Below are 21805 nucleotides of genomic sequence, written 5' to 3'. Positions count from 1 at the left end.
TCTTTAGCCTGGTCCGAGGCTCGGTCACCCTTAGTCTTTAGCCTGGTCCGAGGCTTGGTCACCCTTAGTCTTTAGCCTGGTCCGAGGCTCGGTCACCCTCAGTCTTTAGCCTGGTCCGAGGCTCGGTCACCCTTAGTCTTTAGCCTGGTCACCCTTAGTCTATAGCCTGGTCAGAGGCTCGGTCACCCTTAGTCTTTAGCCTGGTCAGAGGCTCGGTCACCCTTAGTCTTTAGCCTGGTCCGAGGCTCGGTCACCCTTAGTCTTTAGCCTGGTCACCCTTAGTCTTTAGCCTGGTCAGAGGCTCGGTCACCCTTAGTCTTTAGCCTGGTCCGAGGCTCGGTCACCCTTAGTCTTTAGCCTGGTCAGAGGCTCGGTCACCCTTAGTCTTTAGCCTGGTCCGAGGCTCGGTCACCCTTAGTCTTTAGCCTGGTCCGAGGCTCGGTCACCCTTAGTCTTTAGCCTGGTCAGAGGCTTGGTCACCCTTAGTCTTTAGCCTGGTCCGAGGCTCGGTCACCCTTAGTCTTTAGCCTGGTCAGAGGCTCGGTCACCCTTAGTCTTTAGCCTGGTCCGAGGCTCGGTCACCCTTAGTCTTTAGCCTGGTCCGAGGCTCGGTCACCCTTAGTCTTTAGCCTGGTCAGAGGCTCGGTCACCCTTAGTCTTTAGCCTGGTCCGAGGCTCGGTCACCCTTAGTCTTTAGCCTGGTCCGAGGCTCGGTCACCCTTAGTCTTTAGCCTGGTCCGAGGCTCGGTCACCCTTAGTCTTTAGCCTGGTCCGAGGCACCACCAGGAGCCCCTGGTCGAACGACCTCAGCGACCGGCTGGAGGAGTAGGGGTGGATGAGGTCGCAGATGTAGGCGGGGTCTTGTCCACGGAGGGCTTTGTGTGTGTGTGTGTATGTGTGTGTGTGTGTGTGTGTGTGTGTGCGCGCGTGTGTGTGCATGTGTGTGAGTGAGTGGTATTAGTGAGTGAGTGGTGTTAGAGAAATTTCTGAACTAAATACTTTCATCATTCTAGGTTATGTGACATTTTGTGATGTGTGTGGACCCAATAAGGACAGGAAGACAGTACTGTAGGCAACACAGAACACAGTAGAACTCTGTCTGTCATGTGGTGTGTAGACCGGCATGCATTTGTGTCAATGGGGCTTATTTATCATTGCCTCTATCCAGGTGACAGCGCAGGTCATGTACCAGACCGATTTTCGCAAAACTTGGCGAAAGGGTGTAGCATAGAACCCATTACATTTTGGAGTGGATTCAAATCACGGGGCGGATCCACAAGCCACCAAAATAAGGCCGGCCCAATTTTCTTTACATTTGGTGGAGGGGTGTAGGAGCCAGCTAAGAACCCATTAAATTCTGGAGAGGATCCCAAACACAGGGCCGATTTGAATCATGCTCCATTCATTTGATTTGACTTGGGAGCGAAAAATTCCTCACATTCATTGTCAATTGGGAATTGAAACGGCCATATCTTGACATGGGAAGGTCACAGAGACATGGGGTTTGGACTGGCATAAAGCTCTCGGCCTAACGTATGCAGCAATACCAAACATCTCCTGTTCGCACACACGTGTGCACACACTGAGCCATGAAGTGCATTCACGGACGGAGGTCTGTGCTCTCTGGGCACCATTTCTAATTGATAAACATGATCTAGCAGAGGTAAATGCCATATATTAACCATGCACCTTATAGCTTGTAATTGAGATACGAGAGATATGAGATATGAGTTAAGTCAACATCTGTTAAGTATCTTTTTACATAAATTGTTATGGCTGTATTGTTCTAAGAACCCAATAATGTTGTGGGTGCTAGCGAACATTGGGTGAATAACAACACAGCACACAAGGGCTAAAGACACACTGGTCTGGAGTCAAGCACCACAAAACATGGGCAGAGGGGCAGATCCATCACATTACCCTACCTTTCAAATGGTAAATGGTAAATGGACTGCACTTATATAGTGCTTTTCCACCTTAGTAGCACTCAAAGCGCTTCACAATGGCCTCCCCCACAAAATCCTTCAAATCCAGCTGCAAAAATTATTTCCTCGGGAGCATAGTCAGGACTAAGGGAAAGTGAATTTAGGTAATACACTTTGCTGTTTGAGTAATAAAAACCTCTGTGAAGTAAGAGTTAACGTGGAAGAAAGTAAATTACAGTAAATCCCACCTTGTGTGCCAGATATGTTACTGACAGCTTGTTAGCGCAGGACTCGTTAGAAATTCTTGAAAAGTGTAAATCTGCAGCCAGTGACCAAGGGCACATCAGCCTCTCCACACAAGCACACTATTTACACGGGCCAATCAGCATCCGGTTAAAAATCCGATCGGATTCTCATTGGTGTCCACGAATATCATAGCTTGTTCCCAGAAGTTCTTGCCATAGCAAGAGCTTCTGGGAACTCAGAATAAAGAGCAGACACATAGATACTGTACTTTGGTCAATGACGAATAAAGCTTCTATAAAGGTATTTTTTAAAAGTGTATTCAAATCTGACGCATACTTTTGAGTCTGGAACAAACTTCAATTAAACAAATCTCATTTGTTAAATATCATTTCAAAGTGTTAAAATTCATTTTAACTGTATTTTTTTTACTTCACTGCCCAAAAAATGTCAGGTGGCGCAACCAAATATTTGTTTAAAAAAAAAAGTTCGATCCCAGCTCCTGGCTGTGTGCCAACGTGTCCTTGAGCAAGACTGTGACGCCTCTCACTCTGCCTGCCTATTGGTCGGCCTGGGTGCTCCTGTGGAGTATTGGCAGAGTGGACAGGTCGTCAGGGGAGACTGGGTGCACCTGGGTGTTGGGAGTGAGGAGTATAAAAGTGTGACTGACTAACATCTCTCTCTCTCTTCCGCTGCCATTCCCCAGCTTGGTCCCAGGTCTCCTGCCCAGAGGGGGTTAAGCCGGTTCCTTTTGTGTTTACACACACACACACCACTCATCCATGCACAGCATACACCACTGATTCCTATCCAGATTCATATTCATACTTAATAGTTTATGTTCTGTTGGTTTAGGTTATGTTAAATAAATTCATGTTTTGTTATCCCTTTAAACTCATGTGTGGACTCCCATCTTTGCCACTCACCTATGGTTTGTGACAAATTGGGGGCTTGTCCTTTTTTGGTTTGGTTGGTAGGCCTGTGTTTGCTTTTGGTTTTGGCTTTTGTTGTTTGGCCTGTTTGGTTTGTTCTTGCTGGCGTTTGGTTTGGGTCCTGTTTGGGTTTCTGTTTGGGTTTCTGTTTGGCCCTCCCTGGCTTTGGGTTGGCTGTTTGGTTAATTGGTTGCCAGCCTTGCTGGGCTTTGGTTGGGTTAATTGGTTGGTTGGTTGTTTGCCAGTATTGGGAGTTCTGCATGTGTTTTTCGTTTGTTCTTCTCTTGTTTTTTTTGGGGGGGGGGACTCTGGATGTGGTAGTGGGAGAGTAGCATTTTTCTCCCCGGATTCCTTTAATTAAAGGTTTTGCTTGGTTTGTAGGATCATTTGTTGGGTTTTTGTTTGGTTCTTTTTGGTCTATTTGTTTATGGGGGGACCCTGTTCTTTAAGAGGGGGGTGTGACGCCTCCCACTCTGCCTGCCTATTGGTCGGCCTGGGTGCTCCTGTGGAGTATTGGCAGAGTGGACAGGTCGTCAGGGGAAACTCGGTGCACCTGGGTGTTGGGAGTGAGGAGTATAAAAGTGTGACTGACTAACATCTCTCTCTCTCTTCCGCTGCCATTCCCCAGCTTGGTCCCAGGTCTCCACACTGAACCCCAAATTCACTCATGTGCAGCACATTGGTGCAGTACTTATACTTACTGTAGCACTGTCACCTCACAGCAAGAAGGTCCTGGGCTGTTTGCATGTTCTCCCTGTGCGGAGTTTGCATGTTCTCCCTGTATTTGCAAAGGGTTCTTCCCAAGAGCCCAATAGGACAAATATGCAGAACAACAGATGCTCTTCAGTTCTGTCCCTGACCAGGACTTGGACTGAGCACTTTGCCTTGGCCCCCAGGTGCCACTGACGGGGCTGCCCACTGCTGGAGGAGGACAGCACGGATGGGAAAATGCACAGGACAAATTCCACCAGCAGCCACTGTAGTAAGAACGTGTGTTAAGGGATGTCGTCGCTCAGGTGTGTAATTGTCTGTGCCATGTGGTGGTTAAAGGCTCCTCGAGGTCCTGGAGTTCTTATCAATTATATTATCTACATGATTGTCATTTTGCTTGCCATCTACCTTCTGAAGAAATTTCACCGTCATGTTGTGAAATATGCAAGAAATGCATGATAAGAGATCCCCTTTTTTCATCATCAATGACCCAATAAAAATGAAATGTCCTTTATCACCTCGAGATTGACAGGAGGTTTATCAGTTTACTGTAGGCTATATATATATATATATATATATATATAAGTATTAATAGGCTACCTGCTGTGATGTTGTGTCTGTGAGTGTAGCTGAGTGGAGTGTGTGTGTGTGCGTGCATGTGTGTGTGTGTGTGAGAGAGAGAGAGCGATGTGGGGGGAGGGGGGGGGGTAGGTGATCCACGTGATCATCACAGCAACATACGATTCCTGACATCATTCTAGAACAGCCGGAAACCCCCCTCTGCTCGCCTTAAAAACCTTCCCGGACTCCTTATCCGTCAGTTATCATTGGAAGCAGAAAGCTGATCAATGTTTTAATAGGCTACAACAAAAACATTCAAAATCTGTAGGCTATAGAACATCTCACCGCTATTTATTTATATTTTTCAATTGCATTGTCTAGCTGGTAGGCCTAGGCTACGCTACGATTGTACGATTTATAATTGTTTGGGGTGTCAACATGTATTTAAAATCACCTCTAAACGTTTTAGTAATTATATCAGCACTCCTGAAATGGACCAGTGCTGGTGTTGCTCTGAACTTCTGCGTCTGGACTAAAATCATGTCCAACGGTGAGGCCCATCACAGTTTTCTCAGACATGACGAGACCCAGCGGTCTCTCCGTCTCTACCACAGTGTTTGGACCAAAGAGAAATCCCTCGTCAACTGCGCCTGGAACGACGAGTCTGCTGTTACCAAGAACTACATGTCAGTGTGTAAGAGACGCGGGAGAGACTTCACCGAACATCCCACTGACGAGCACTTCGATATCAACCTGATGCTGGAATTGAACAGTCCGTGCGTCGCGGTGACTTCTACGAGCACGGTGGCCGAGGGCGCAGAGCGCACCTGGGGAAGGCACGCACGGAGCCCGGAGGAGCACCGGGTCCGGGTGTCACGCACGCGGGGAAGGCACGCACGGAGCACGGAGGAGCACCGGGTCCGGGTGTCACGCACGCGGGGAAGGCACGCACGGAGCACGGAGGAGCACCGCGTCGGGGTGTCGGTTCAGAACCTCCACGGTGACGCTGAGAGTCCGGAGAGAGGAACACACCGGCGCGTAAAGCGGGGCTTTATAGTACCCGGGACGCTTTGGTGCGGCTCTGGGGATAAGGCAACATCATACTCAGATTTGGGTAGGTAGACCAGTGGCATATTAGATAGGCAGTATTGAATCCAGCGGATTAAAAAAAAAAGTACTGTATTTTTCCCCATTACTACAGTAGGCATATTTGCTATAAAACATTTATTTTAACTCTCCCCTGCTCCTGTCTCAGGTGTGTTTTTTCAGACTGACAGCTGCTGCCGTGAGCATGACCAATGCCAAGAGACAATCATGTCCTTCCAATCTAGATATGGAGTCTTCAACCTCAACATCTTCACCATGTCTCACTGTGACTGTGATGAGAGGTAACACAACATATTGTGCCCCCCCTCATCTTTCCTCATGTAAACCTTCCTCCTTCAAACTTGTTCAATGGCAAACTGTATGCCGAGTACTTACCAAATAGTATACCTTTTGATTTTAAGCCGATGTTAATTTAATCAATATTTTTTCAGTATTCTGTAAAGCACTTGCGTTTCGTTTTTACAGTATGCATACTGTATGTGCTCTACAATTAAACTTCACTTGATACTTTTGACTAAATTGTCTTCGTCTAGGTTCCGTGAGTGTCTGCGGTGGTCGGAGGACAGCATATCAGACGTGGTGGGCTACACCTTCTTCAACTTGCTCCAGCTGCGCTGCTTTGAGCTCACCCACACGCTACAGTGTGTGCAGAGAAACTGGTTTGGAATGTAAGGAGAAACTGAAAAGAAAATACATTATGTATACTTTTAGACATAAGAAATGCATGAACATGGTGAAAACGTGTTTAAAATCTTTTTAAAAACCATATTTCTCTGTTGCAGGTGTCGGTTGGAGGAGATGACCCTGTCTGCTGTGGTGTACCCCGCTACACTGTACAACTCCACTAACCCAGACTCTGATGACGACAATATGGCGACTACCTCTATGGACATCGACGTCACCTCTCAAACCAATCTCACCGCAGACCCCCAGAAGAGCAACACCTCGGAACCAGACACCCACACTGCAGCCTCTAGCTTCCTAGCCTCCGATACCTCAGACCTGGCCATCCACCCTGCTGCCTCTAGCTCCCCAGCCTCCGATACCTCAGACCCGGCCATCCACACTGCAGCCTCTAGCTCCCCAGCCTCCACCACCTCCAGGACAGACACCAACACTGTAGCCTCTAGCTTCCTAGCCTCCGATACCTCAGACCCGGCCATCCACACTGCAGCCTCTAGCTCCCCAGCCTCCACCACCTCCAGGACAGACACCCACACTGCAGCCTCTAGCTCCCCAGCCTCCACCACCTCCAGGACAGACACCCACACTGCAGCCTCTAGCTCCCCAGCCTCCACCACCTCCAGGACAGACACCCACACTGCAGCCTCTAGCTCCCCAGCCTCCACCACCTCAGAACCGGCCATCCACACTGCAGCCTCTAGCTCCCCAGCCTCCACCACCTCAGAACCGGCCATCCACACTGCAGCCTCTAGCTCCCCAGCCTCCACTACCATCAGGACAGACACCCACACTGCAGCCTCTAGCTCCCCAGCCTCCACTACCTCAGAACCAGACACCCACACTGCAGCCTCTAGCTCCCCAGCCTCCGCTACCTCAGAACCAGACACCCACACTGCAGCCTCTAGCTCCCCAGCCTCCACCACCTCCAGGACAGACACCCACACTGCAGCCTCTAGCTCCCCAGCCTCCACCACCTCCAGGACAGACACCCACACTGCAGCCTCTAGCTCCCCAGCCTCCACCACCTCCAGGACAGACACCCACACTGCAGCCTCTAGCTCCCCAGCCTCCACCACCTCCAGGACAGACACCCACACTTCAGCCTCTAGCTCCCCAGCCTCCACCACCTACAGGACAGACACCCACACTGCAGCCTCTAGCTCCCCAGCCTCCACCACCTCAGAACCGGCCATCCACACTGCAGCCTCTAGCTCCCCAGCCCTCTCTGTAACCCGTCCTACACCTGGAACAAACGGCAGCAACCTGGACCTGAGCACACCGGGGAGAGAGACGAGGAAGGAGAACCGCCCTCCCACCCAAGACCCCAGTGCCGCGCGCACAACCAAACCCACCACATATACTAACCTACCTCTGCCAGGGCAAGCCACGGCACATACAGGTGTGTGGGGGAATCATCTTACCAGCTTACCTTATGCTTATCAGCATGGAACAGTAGATAATTTCAACCATCTACATATGAACTGTTTATTTTTTTATTTTTTTTACTTCCCTCTGGAAAATTAGGAGTAGGATCAGTGTGTGTATCTAGCTCCCCCTTTCTGTTTGCATTGTGTTGCCCTTGTGTATATTATCCGTCTAGCGACCTATCCTGCCAGGGACACTGAGCGTATGTCCCTCTCCGTCTCCTCTCTAGACGGGAAGCAATCCTGTGAGCTGTACAGAGACCTGGACGACTGCCGTTTGAAAATCCCTCCACAGCAGGAGAGATACGGCCTCCACAACCCCGAGTCCAGAAGCCTCTACCACTGCAACTGCACCAGCAGGTAAATAGGATCCGTTTATACCAATCAACTCGACAAACTCAACTGTTTGCTGTGTAATGTCTAGTCCCAGGCCCTGACGAAAGGTCTAATGTTGTACAAATACATTTGACACTGAGCAGGATTGTGTTATCGCTCTGTACTCATACAACGAAACGTCAAAGTAAACGTACAGTACCAGGGATGTTTGCACACTCATGTCGGAGTTTTGTAAGATCGAGAAGTAGGGCAGTGGTAATGTACTGCACACACACACACACACACACACACACACACACACACACACACACACACACACCAGAGATGATTCAATTTACTTTGAATGCATGTATCTCTCTGTCTGTATGTATGTATGTATGTATGTATGTATGTATGTATGTATGATATTACCTCATCCTACATCTGTCCGTTCACTCCTGTAGCCGTCTTCTTCACTCGCACCACTGAGGCTGCTACGGTAGTTGGTTTAATATACAGGGGCTGTCTCAGTCTGACCTGTCTCTACCCCACCAGGCTGGTCCAGGCTGTCTCAGTCTGACCTGTCTCTACCCCACCAGGCTGGTCCAGGCTGTCTCAGTCTGACCGGTCTGCCTGTCTCTACCCCACCAGGCTGGTCCAGGCTGTCTCAGTCTGACCGGTCTGCCTGTCTCTACCCCACCAGGCTGTTCCAGGCGTTGGGTCAACAGAAGGAGCTGAGTGGGCTGCAGTCTGTTCTACTGGACTATCTGTCCCAGTCCTGTTTCACTCTGCAGTCGCAGCACTGCACTGCAAGGTCAGTCCATGCACACACACACACACACACACACACACACACACACAGACAGACAGACAGACAGACAGACAGACACACACAAACACTCATTTTTATCGAATACATTTCATAATGAGAGTTCATGAGCATGTTGGATGGTGATTAAGTATTTTGAGATAACAGCCTCTCTACCTCCCTCCACCTCTCTCTCTCTCTCTCACACACACACAAACACACACACACACACACACAAACACACACACACAAACACACACACACAAACAAACACACACACACACAGTTCTAGGTTTTCATCTAATAAGTTTCATAATGAAAGTAGCAAATGCGATGGTGACTAAGAATTTAGAGCTAACAGCCTCTCTCCCTCCCTCCGCCTCTCTCTCTCTTTGACTCACTCTCGTTCTCATACACACACAGCTGCACAGCTGTTCTGGTCCAGCCCCTCCTTCCTCGGCTGGAGCTGCAGCAGGCGGATGGAGACATGGAGGAACGGCGCCACCTGCAGGTCTTGAGGCTGAAGGTCAGGAGGCCCAACATGAGAAGAGCCAAGCGGAAGGACCGCTCTGTTAGACTGTACAAGCTGTGCCTCAGGATGACCAGGCCCAAAATACCCAAGACCAGAAGACTCCATCTGCTTGGTGCACACTCTGGTCTCCCTTGAAAACCACAATGAAATCACCCTTGTGGATTGGCCGGAAATAAATCAGTAGAGCATTTATTAAACAGTCAAGGGTTGTGATTGGTCCCTGTTAACGTGAGGTTGCAGGACAGATTCTAACAGTTGTAAATAGTCATGGTTGTGGACCTCGAGGGCCTCAAGGGTCTTTATTGGCCTCACGTGACACACACAACACATGTGAGTGAGAGGCGACACAATACACACAACCCACACCTAAATCAAATCAAACTTTATTTGTATAGTGCATTTCATAAACAGAGGCAACACAATGCGCTTTACAGAGTGGTTACATCCCATCCAAGCTGGTGTGTGTGTGTGTGTGTGTGTGTGTGTGCGTGCACATGTGTGTGAGAGTAAGAAATGAACATGGGCACTTATTGTTTTTGTATTGTCATTCAGGGATGTGTGAGACTGTCAGCCCGTGATGGAATTGAGAATAGTCCTACTGTGTAGGCCTAAGTGTATCACACTACATAATGTAAATGTCCACAGGATTATTCATGGACAGATAGCTTTCTTTGGAATGTCTCTCGGTTACTGCCTATGTACATATCTCATTGTAAATATTATTTTATGTTACTGTAAAAAATATGTTGTTCAATAGGCCTACATAATTCTGTTTGTTTGACCGATACCCTTTTTTATTTAGGCTGCAAAGCTTTGTAATCAAAATAAACTTATTGGCATAGAATAGCCTACGTGAATCACATTTTTCAAGATCATTGTGTCTGCAGAAACATTTGGCCAAATTGCTAAACTTATATAATTCTTAGATTTGAGTGTGTAAGATGAAGGCTTTTGTAGCCATATAGCCTAATTCCCTATCACCTGTGAAAGCTCTTATAAGCCCCAGCCGCGGTGGTGCGGGGCCGTCTTTGTAATGAAAAGCTGCAGGTAACACAACTCCGTTCTGATGTCACACAAAGTAATTGAAAACCTGGCAAGCGCTCTAGCGGTGGAGCCGCCCGGTCAGATCCCCGCCTCTAACCGGGACCGTGCAGATCCCCGCCTCTAACCGGGCACACATTCCGCTACTTGGAGAAAAACGGATTTGACAACATGGCGCTCTTTCTCTGGGATAACTTTTCATAAAGAAATGAGAATGGTTGTGGATATTACTCGGCTGTCATACAGAAGGCTAAAGTTTGTAGAAAAGTGATCGCGGATAATAATGCATTGTTGTGGATGGAGAATGTTTTCCTGTCCTCACTGGGAATCGAATGGCCATGGGATGAAAGTTTCGAGTTGCCGTCGTTGGATATAAAGTAGGGCAGGATGGAGAAACACCGAGCGAGAAAAGAAAAGGTAGGCATATTTGAACAGAGAGCGATGGGCCCACAATGTTGGATAAGTATTTAGGCCTACACAAACTCTGATGATTGAACATAGAAAGTATATTCTCACCATTGGCCAGTGCGCTTTGATAGCCCTTTTGATGTGGTGTGGACACTGTGGTGCACTGTAAAAAGAAACCTCATCGCGTGCAAACGCTTGCCTGCATTTCTGTGTTTAATTACAGTAAAACCCAAGACTGGTAGTTTGTACTTTTTTTAAACAACAAATCAACATCGTCAACATCTCACAGGTGTATGTTGGCCTTATTTGGAAAGGGGGGCGCATGCACACATCTCAGTTTAACAATGCGTACAGTATGCTTTAACGACACATCCAGTCACCTCGCAGACACACACCCAACTATCAGATTTCACTCAGCCATTCATGAGAGAGGACGGGGGTCAAAGAGGACGGGGGGTTGCAATTGCCAATCATAACAAGGAAAAAGCTAAATAGTGTCACCAAAACCTAAAACTATTAAACATGAATTACATAACATTTTCACAAGCAAATAAAGTAGGCTACCCTAATATCTCAATAGGGTATGAGTATGCCTGCCTACATCTCCTGCTTAAACTATACCTGCCAGAGAATCTGCATGTATAACTCAGATTTCTTGTTTGTCTACATAGACAATGGCTGCCTACTGAGCCGTTGTTTCATATCTGCAGCTGGTTCTGTGCAGCTAACCAGGGCAGAGAAGTTAGTGCATAACAGCACTCCCAAGAACATGCTGAAAGGGACAATCACGACACTGTCTCTGTCTCTGCCTCTTCCTCTGTCTCCCTGCTGTCACTATCAGTTATGTCTCTCTCTCTCTTTCTCTCTCTCTCTCTCTCTACCTCTGTTTTTATCTTACTCTCTCCCCCCATTCTGTCTTTCTTTCTTTCTCCCTTTCTGTCTGGAGCTCGCAGCGTTATTATTCCTCCAGGAATGTGCCGACCCCCCCTGACCTGCGTCGAGCAGGGGGCAAGGCAAGGAAATGTGCATGTGTGTTATCTTGGAGGCAGCACACACACTTGTATTCCCTTCCTTGTGTTCCTGTGTGTGTGTGTGCCTGTGTGTGTGTGTGTGTGTGTGTATGTGTATGTGTGTGCGTGCGTGTATATGTGTGTGTGTAGGTGTAGGTGTGTGTGTGTGTTTGCATAGAAATAGCCAATAGGGGTGTTCCTGTACGGCCCATGTGACCAGGCTGCTGCCCCACTCGGACAATAAAAGTCTTTCCTGTTCGCCCTCCTCCCGAAACACCCTAGCAGACGCAGAGGGCCTGGGCGCTGTAGCCGTAACCGAGCCGACCGCGCCGTGTCCCAGAACCCCCAGCGCGAAGCGTCCTGCTGGGTGACTTAGAGCTCCCAGTCGGCTGTGTGGAGCGAGAGACCAGGCCAGAGAGTTCACCCCCCCCCCCCTCTGACCAAGCATTTTTATTCCACTGGCCACGCCATACCGATAAACACATTTGGACTCCGTGAAGGAGCGCGCCACGGTCGATGCTTTTTAACGACCATTTCACTCGGTCACCCAAGAGCATCTGTGATCTTCAAAGATCTACTGTGGTACCCGGGCAGCGCTTCCCTTCCCCGGCCTTCTGGGCTGCAGCGCCGGTCCTAGTGAAGCACACAAAGGAAGCGCGGCCATGTTCACACTAAGACTGATCCCAGACCAGAGCACGGCCTAGGCAGACAGCAGCAGGAGAGAGCAGTGGGCTGCTGCAGTAGATATAACCTTGGTCTACTCTGTTCTACACTGTACCCTATTTATAGCCTGGGTCTACTCTGTGCTACACTGTACCCTATTTACAGCCTGGGTGTACTCTGTTCTACACTGTACCCTATTTACAGCCTGGGTGTACTCTGTTCTACACTGTACCCTATTTACAGCCTGGGTGTACTCTGTTCTACACTGTACCCTATTTACATAGCCTGGGTGTACTCTGCTCTACACTGTACCCTATTTACAGCCTGGGTGTACTCTGTTCTACACTGTACCCTATTTACAGCCTGGGTGTACTCTGTTCTACACTGTACCCTATTTACATAGCCTGGCTCTACTCTGTTCTACACTGTACCCTATTTACAGCATGGGTGTACTCTGTTCTACACTGTACCCTATTTACATAGCCTGGCTCTACTCTGTTCTACACTGTACCCTATTTACAGCCTGGGTGTACTCTGTTCTACACTGTACCCTATTTACATAGCCTGGGTGTACTCTGTTCTACACTGTACCCTATTTACAGCCTGGGTGTACTCTGTTCTACACTGTACCCTATTTATAGCCTGGGTGTACTCTGTTCTACACTGTACCCTATTTACAGCCTGGGTGTACTCTGTTCTACACTGTACCCTATTTATAGCCTGGGTGTACTCTGTTCTACACTGTACCCTATTTACATAGCCTGAGTCTACCCTGTTCTACACTGTACCCTATTTACAGCCTGGGTGTACTCTGTTCTACACTGTACCCTATTTATAGCCTGGGTGTACTCTGTTCTACACTGTACCCTATTTACATAGCCTGGGTGTACTCTGTTCTACACTGTACCATAGCATGGGTATACTCTGTTCTACACTGTACCCTATTTACATAGCCTGGGTGTACTCTGTTCTACACTGTACCCTATTTACGTTGGCTGTCAGGTCGGTGGAAGGAACAGGCAGAGCAGAGGAAAGATAATGAGAGCCTCAGTCCTTCTGCAAGTGTGTGACTGAGTGTGTGTGTCTGTGTGTATGTGTGTGTGAGTAAGTGAGTGTGTGAGATAATAAGGGCCTTGGTGGAAGTTATGGTGAAAAGACAAATTTGGGAACCCGGATCAGGGAGGGAAGCAGCACATCTAAGTTAAGGCAAAGGCAACAGGGAGCTAACACACACACACACACACACCCAGGCACACACACACACACACACACACACACACACACACACACACACTGAAGGGGCATCAGGCAATGTTGACTGCTTTTGACAAGAAGGGGGTGAGAAACATTTAGCTCTGGTATTTTCATATAAAGAGAATTAATGTTTTACACAACCATCAAGTTGGAAAACTCCCTCCCCCCCCCCCCCCCCCCCTCTCTCTCTCTCTGTCTCTCTCTCTCGTTCTCTGGAAGTAATTATGCTACTTTGCAGTCCCAGAATGCAGTTTTCAGAGGGAGCTGGATGTAGTTGTCCCTAGACGCACTAATCAGAGGCTGGACTTGTGTCTCTCTCCTGATTCATTTGGTCGGTCGGCTGATCTGCTCATTCGGGATGTGTCTCTCTTTTCCCTCTCTCTCTTCTTTCCATTTTACGTTCCTCCTCTCCGTCGCTCTCCTCCCCGTCTTCTGCACTCCTCTCCATGTCACCTTCAGACCCCCCACTTCTCTGTCCTCCCTTGTCTGCTGCCCCCTTCCTGTCCTCTCCTCTCCGTCTCCCCTCCTCCCTCCGTTCTGGGCGACGGCGCGGTACGCATACGTAAATACGTCCGCTCGTCTCTGTCTGGAGGCCTCTTCCTCTCTCACGTTCTGTCGCAAATCACCTCTTCGGTCTTCCTGTGAAGGTGCTCAGAAAGTGGACTCGTCCCAGAGGCCGGGCCTGTAAGTTTCATATGTCTAAGGTGTCCTGTAAAATGACTAGTTGGACGGATTGATGCGAAAACCGCCGACTAATGTCTGTCTCCCTCTTCACGTCCACCTGTCCTCATCTTCTCTCTCTCTCTCTCTCTCTCTCTCTCTCTCTCTCTCTCCCTCCCAGTTCTCTCTCTTCGGTCCACGCTCCGCCAGCAGGACTGCGAACCCTCCCCAGTCCCCCTCGTCCCCTCCCTCCTCTTCGGCCCCTCCTGTCCCGTCTCTCAGGAAGTCAAAGAGCCAGGCTGTCCCGGGTCCCGGCCCAGGCGCGTGTCCCGTTCCCGGTCTGACCAAAGTGGAGTTCCTGGAGCGGGTACGTCACAGCAACCAGGCTTGCCAGCAGGGGGAGTACGCCCTGGCCGTGCGCCTGTACGGGGAGGCCCTGAGCGCCGACCCCCAGAATTGCATCCTGTACAGCAACCGCTCTGCGGCCCACCTCCGACTGGGCCAGTACAGCACCGCCCTGGACGACGCCCTCAAAGCCCGCCTCCTCAACCCCAAATGGCCCAAGGTAGGACATCTCTAAAACTGAGTGAATGGCTGGCTAACTGACTGACTGACTGGCTGACTGACTGGCTGACTGACTGACTGACTGACTGACTGACTGACTGACTGACTGACTGACTGACACTGACTGACTGACTGACTGACTGACTGACTGACTGACTGACTGACTGACTGACTGGCTGGCTGACTGACTGACTGGCTGGTTGACAGGCCGAGCAGCAGTTAGTGAAACAGCGCCAACCATCCCCAGCTGTGTTCACTAACATCAGCTTGGAGAATGAGCGTTGTTGTCATTCGAAGGCGTATGTTTTCGTTGCACTACCACAATCGCAGCCAGTGCGGATTATATGTCTTTAACAACTCACCGACCAACTGAGTGTGTGTGTGTAGGCCAGTCAGTCAGAGGGAAAGAGAGAGAGAGAGAGAGAGAGAGAGAGAGAGAGATGCCGAGGATGGGATGGATGGAGAGAGAATGTAGGAAGGTGTGAGAGAAGTGTCAGTGTTACGCCGGCCCATACGGAGGGATTCAGGATAGATCCGCACACTGTGCTGTAGCAGCCCCCCCCACGCGTTGCCCTCCCCCAGCTGGGTTCTGCTTCCTGTGGGTCAGGGGGTCAGAGCGTGGCCTTCGCGCGTCTCGAGGGCGGCCCGGTACTGTTTATAGCCCTTACACTCCTCCCCCTCCGGGGTTGGCTGAGCTGTTGACAGGCTGTGATGAGCTGTCTGCTGCTGTCCAGACCAGAAACAGACTCTCATTTCTCACTCCATCCTCACCAGGTCATGAGAGATTATGGGTTATGTTGTGTTGCTGCTTTGTTTGCCTCTGCCGTTAGGGGGCCCACACATGTAGGCACAGCACGCACGCACACATGCAAAAACGCACCCCCATGCACACGCACACACACACACGGGTATTCATGATGACTTTTTCAGGTAGTGGTAGTGAAGCGGTGGTGTGGTATGGTCTACTGAAGTGAAGTGTAGTGTGGTATAGTTTAGAGGAGTGTAGTGTGGTATAGTTTAGAGGAGTGTAGTGTGGTATAGTTTAGAGGAGTGTAGTGTGGTATAGTTTAGAGGAGTGTAGTGTTGTGTAGTTTAGAGGAGTGTAGTGTGGTATAGTTTAGAGGAGTGTAGTGTGGTATAGTTTAGAGGAGTGTAGTGTGGTATAGTTTAGAGGAGTGTAGTGTGGTGTAGTTTAGAGGAGTGTAGTGTGGTATAGTTTAGAGTAGTGTAGTGTGGTATAGTTTAGAGGAGTGTAGTGTGGTATAGTTTAGAGTAATGTAGTGTGGTATAGTTTAGAGGAGTGTAGTGTGGTATAGTTTAGAGGAGTGTAGTGTGGTGTAGTTTAGAGGAGTGTAGTGTGGTATAGCTTAGAGGAGTGTAGTGTGGTATAGTTTAGAGGAGTGTAGTGTGGTATAGTTTAGAGGAGTGTAGTGTGGTATAGTTTAGAGGAGTGTAGTGTGGTGTAGAGGAGTGTAGTGTGGTATAGTTTAGAGGAGTGTAGTATGGTGTAGTTTAGATGAGTGTAGTATGGTGTAGTTTAGATGAGTGTGGTGTAGTTTAGATGAGTGTAGTGTGGTATAGTTTAGATGAGTGTAGTGTGGTGTAGTTTAGAGTAGTTTACAGTAGTGTAGTGTGGTGTGGTGAGGCGTAGTATAGTATAGTATAGTCTGGTATACTGTAGTATAGTATGGTGTGGTGAAGTGTAGTGTAGTGTAGTGTAGAATAGTGTAATATCTCCCCTACACCTGCTTGGCTCCAACAGCAACCCATCAACCCATCAGGACAAAATGGCTGCCTGCCTGGGTCATTAGTTACTCAGCACGGGGCTTGGCCCAGGACCGGCCAGATGTTGAACTGGTTAAACTCACTCCTCGTTATAAATACAGCCCACCCGCACCATCCAATCACTAGCCTTTTGGTGGTGTGGTCAATGTTTATGTAAGGTGGTCACGTGTGCTGGAAAGCCAGAGGACCCGAGATCGAACCCGGCGTGGGCAAGTGAGGGTGGAAGTGATGCTAACGAGCGACGCAGTGGCACCTGCGACACATGGAAGGCTTGAGCGTCGTCAGGTAGCACGGTCACTCACAGAGGATCCTGAGCACTGATTCGTTGCACAGAACCAAGGGGAGGAAACGGACAAAAAGAATGGGTTTGAGAGAGCCAGATAAACCAGTGAGCGCCTTAGGAAACAGTCATGGGTGTCTCTACTGAGGGACTATTTTCCAGAGAGTTGCTGCCTCAAGTGCTGCTTTAAACTACAAGTGCATATTTATATCCATCAGTGCTTTGAGCAGCAGAGTGAATGCGTGATTGACAGATATGGAGAGAGGGAGAGAGAGGGAGAGAGAGGGAGAGAGAGGGAGAGAGAGGGAGAGAGAGGGAGAGAGAGGGGGCACCTCCAGGCTGTGGAAGGCTTTCAGGGAGACAGGCAGCAGACGGGCCTCTGCAGGCTGCCCCTGTCTGGGGCGCTGGGTCTGTGTCCTGGCCAGCTCAGCCCCACTTCCTCTCTCTGTTCAAAAGAATAGACGGAAGCTGTGTTTGGGCGTGTGCGCGTGTGTGTGTGTGTGTATGTGCATGCATGTATTTGTGTGTGTGTGTGTGTGTGTGTGTGTCAGTCCGTCTGTGTGTCTTGTTTTGGAAATTCTGGCCAGGCTTAGGAGCGATTTCGGTCTGTAAGAACAATAACAGCAGCAACATTCCTGTGTGTGTGTGTGTGTGTGTGTGTGTGTGTGTGTGTGTGTGTGTGTGTGTGTGTGTGTGCGCGTGTGTGTGTGTGTGTTTGTGAGAGAGAAGGGAGAGTGAGAGAGGAGAGAGAGAGACAGAGAAAGGGAGGGGAGAGAGGGAGAGGAGACCGAGGGAGAGAGAGAGAGCGAGAGAAAGAAAGAGAGATTTTCGGAAGACTTTCCAGCGTGCTTTTGCCGTGCCCGATGTTTTGGCCATCAATGTACTGAAAAGCGAAGGTAGCAAAAAGATGCTTAGGCCTACATCCTGGCACTCACTGAGCCGAGAGACCTGCAGGCCCCCAGTGTATAGCCGAGATGTCTCCCAAAATAGTTAGTTACAGGGTTGCTTCCTGTGTTTTGTTTATTTCAGCTCCGACTGTCCACATGTCGAAGTGTCCTTGAGCAAGACACCTAACCCCAAATTGCTCCCAGTGAGCAGGTTAGCACCTTGCATGGCAGCTACCGCCATTGGTGTGTGAATGTGTGTGTGAATGGGTGAATGAGAGGCCATTGTAAAGCGCTTTGAGTGCCGCTAAGGTGGAAAAGCGCTATATAAGCGCAGTCCATTTACCATTTACCATTTTGTGCGTGTGTGTGTGCGTGTGTGTGTGTATGCGTGCGTGTGTGTGCGAGTGTGAGAGAGAGACTGGCTCAGTGTCAGTGTCATAGCAGTAGGCCCATTGCTCTATTCCCCCGTGGGTCAGAGGCGAGGTCAAGACTAATGAACTACCACTAAGAGGCAGCGCTGAGACGGCCACTTACTTCTGCTTCGCCGGCGTCCCGTTTCCCCTCCGTTCACTCATTCTCTCTCTCCTCCTTTCTCTCGTTCTGCCTCCCACAGTCAGGCCTTCAACCCCCCTCTCACCCCCCCACATCAACTTTTCTGTTGGCACAACAGGTTCACACACACTCCCTCTGTGTGTGTGTGTGTGTGTGTGTGTGTGTGTGTGTGTGTGTGTGTGTGTGTGTGTGTGTGAGAGAGAGAGTGGGGAAACGGGGGCATGAAAGCTCTGGGTGGTGAAAGGAGGTGTGTGTGTGTGTGTGTGTGTGTGTGTGTGTGTGTGTGTGTGTGTGTGTGTGTGTGTGTGTGTGTGTGTGTGTGTGTGTTTGTTTGTTGGGTAGATGCGGTGAAAGGCTCTTGGATGCGCGCGGTGGCCCAAGTGAGAGTTTTCTCAGTTTTTTTTTTGTTTTTCCCCCCCGGTCCCCTTCCTCCCCGCGTCCGCGGCTCCCGCTCGTAGCTTCAACAGCTCTTTGTTTCATTGTCATTCAGATGAAGCCGCGTCGCGCAAATAAAAGTGCCGCATGAGTAAAAGGCCTTTCTCAGTTTTCCCTGCCTCCTGTTTTGGGTATGAATGTGCCCGCTGTTTGCGAGTGGTCCTCTTCCTCCTCTGACGTGTTTTCTTCGGGAGGGGTTGCTAGGCAGATCGAGAGTGACATGTTTTCCACACAGGTGCACCAGACGAGCCCCCCCAGGCCCGCAGTCCTGTTGAGGCTCAGATGAAACTCAAGTACCTCACAGCTTCTCTGAGAATATCCGGAATCTTCCAAATTTCCCCTCACAAACCTAGTGGAGTTTGCCTTGTGTGGAACCAGAAAGTACAGGTTTCAAGCCCAACCAGGAAATGATGAGCCAGGATATATTAGGAACTATTCCACTGCCACAACCTCAAAGGCTGAATATATCAGTCCTTATGTCAACTTCAGAAGGGACTGAAGGTCTCCCTCAGCCTCGGTCCTCCTAAGATAGTCTCGGCACCACCGCCGTCAGCTGCAGTAGCTGGCATACCTAGACACCGGGGAGGATCCCCCTCCATCCCTCCATCCTTCCATCCCTCCATCCCCCTCCAGTCTTCACCACGCCGCCCACTGGCCTTCCTAACTTACCCAGAAGCCAATGGGGCTGGCCAGCGCAGCACAGTTCTCCTGGCTTCCTCCCTGTCTTTATAAAGCAATGCGGTGACCACAGCTTGCAGTGCGAGCCTGGATACACACACGCACGCACGCACACACACACACACACACACACACACACACACACACACACACACACACACACACACTAGCACAGACAGATACATTGCAGGCAGTACTGGCCTACAGGCTCGGTGACAGTTAGATCCACCCTGCAGACCTATAGACAGACAGATAGACAGGCAGAGGTAGATAGATAGGTAGATAGATAGATAGATAGATAGATAGATAGATAGATAGATAGATAGATAGATAGATAGATAGATAGATAGATAGATAGATAGATAGATAGATAGATAGATAGATAGATAGATAGATAGATAGATAGATGGATAAATGAAGCAGGATCAGAGAGTGGGGTTCAGACAGAGGGCTACATGGTCATGCCTGTTCTGTGGTATTAGAAGGATTTTTTTGTAACAGGGTTGGTTGAGGTACAATAATGAATGAATGTTTCTGATTTCTGTAATGAGAAGGGTTCTCGAGTGTTCTCCTGAAGTGGGCCCTGGAAAGCCGAGACTTTCTGTAGGATAATCTGGGATTTGTGTGTGTCTGAAGGAGGGGTATAGGACTTGTTTTGGACATAATTTCTCACTTTGTGTGCCTCTTTTACATGAACTTAGCGTTGCCTTTTGATCAAAGCTCAGAGCTGTCCGCGCTGTCACTATCAGTCATGTCTCTCCAGATCCTTTGAAGTGGCCAGCAACTGACTCTATATTAGCATATGAAGTCCCATACAGCCCACCCTGCGCCTGTCACGAGAGATCAGGGAGTGTGTTGGTGCATGTGTGTGTGTGTGTGTGTGTGTGTGTGTACTTGGATTTCGCCTGGCTAGGAGTGTAGAGGGGGGAGCTTTGTGGGGGGCTTGTATGGCTGTGTGTCGGATTCTTTTCACAGGTCGCTTGGACAACAACTTCATTGAGTTTCACTGGTTTCTAATGTAATATAATGTGCGCTACGGCCATGTTGGTGAACGATTGCAGGTGACCACTAGAGGGCGGTATTGACTCATACCAGGAATCCTCCCAGTGGATCAGCACTGACCCGTCTGGCTGTCATTAGCCAGATAAGCAGCCTGGGCTTTCATAGTGTTCAGTTAGAACTCGTATGACCTACATCACATGAGGCTTCACAGTAAAACACACATATATACAAAGAATTTTATCCTACACTAGTGGCCCTCAAGAAAATCATTCTGAAGCAATACCCACTTTTTCTACAAAGGAGTACAGACAGTACAATGAGAGAGAGAGAGAGAGAGAGAGCAGAAATAGAAGAGAAAGAAAGGGAGAGAGAGACCAGAAATAGAAGAGAAAGAAAGAGGAGAGAGAGAGAGAGAGAGAGAGAGAGAGAGAGCAGAGCTGTGCCGGGTGGTGGTGGCTGGCATTAGAACAATCTGTGTGTGTGTGTGTGTGTGTGTGTGTGGGGGGGGGTTAGGAATGACACACTCTCTACCATTTCCCACCTCACCTCTCTTTCCCCTGGCTTCCTCCTCTCCTCCTCATCCCTCCTTTCCTTTCTTCTCTCCCGTTAGGAACACTTAGCAGCTTCTCATCTGTGAGTCATTGTGATAAAACGTCTGAAGAAAAGCCCACATCAGCATCATCTACTACTTCATGCTGTCGCACACACACACACACACGCACAGATACACACACACAGACACACGCACACACACACACACAGCCCACATGAACCCTTCCACACTCTAATGAGTCCTGGTGCTGGCTACTACTGGATTGGGCTTTAACTGTCTGGTATTAATAGGGATATATGCTGTCCTACACTCTCCAACATCATCCACATACACACACACACACACACACACACACACACACACACACACACACACTGCTCACACACAGCCAGAGCCTGCTGCCTCAGCCAAGCCCAAACTAGATCTTCTTCTCATCTCCCTCCTCTCATTCTGTCTCTCTATCTCATTCTCTCTTTATCTCTCTCTCTCTGTGTCTTTATCTCTCTCTCATACACACACACACACAAGCACACGCACACACACACACACACACACACACACACACACACACACACACACACACACACACACACACACATCCTACTGGGTATACCTGGCCTCTGAGGAGTTGTAGCTGTACTATATAGAGAGGGGGGGGGGGTAGATCTTGTTCCCTCTATATCTCTCTCCTCTCATTTTCTCTCTCTCTCTCTCTCTCTCTCTCTCTCTCTCTCTCTCTCTCTCTCTCTCACACACACACACACACACACACATACTCTATTGGGTATATA

The 21805-nt window shown here is 49.3% G+C and overlaps 1 protein-coding gene across 3 annotated transcripts in view; it reads left to right on the top strand.

The window, feature by feature from the left end:
- Positions 1-10568: 10568 nt before the first annotated feature.
- The window catches only part of ttc28 (tetratricopeptide repeat domain 28), a gene marked incomplete at its 3' end in the record, with an annotated part of 121587 nt that continues 110350 nt past the window's right edge, over positions 10569-21805 (top strand). For all 3 annotated transcript variants that reach the window (XM_084441649.1, XM_084441648.1, XM_084441647.1), the window contains exons 1-2: positions 10569-10700; positions 14460-14843. In XM_084441649.1, the coding sequence (XP_084297775.1) occupies positions 10671-10700; positions 14460-14843 (414 nt within the window). In that variant the 5' untranslated portion in view covers positions 10569-10670. The remainder of the gene's footprint in view (positions 10701-14459; positions 14844-21805) is intronic.

This window comes from Borostomias antarcticus (genome assembly GCF_949987555.1).
Source record: "Borostomias antarcticus genome assembly, chromosome: 8".
Lineage (NCBI taxonomy): Eukaryota > Metazoa > Chordata > Actinopteri > Stomiiformes > Stomiidae > Borostomias > Borostomias antarcticus.
The sequence above is the reverse complement of the archived record's forward strand: the minus strand, read 5'-3'. Positions and strand labels throughout refer to the sequence as shown.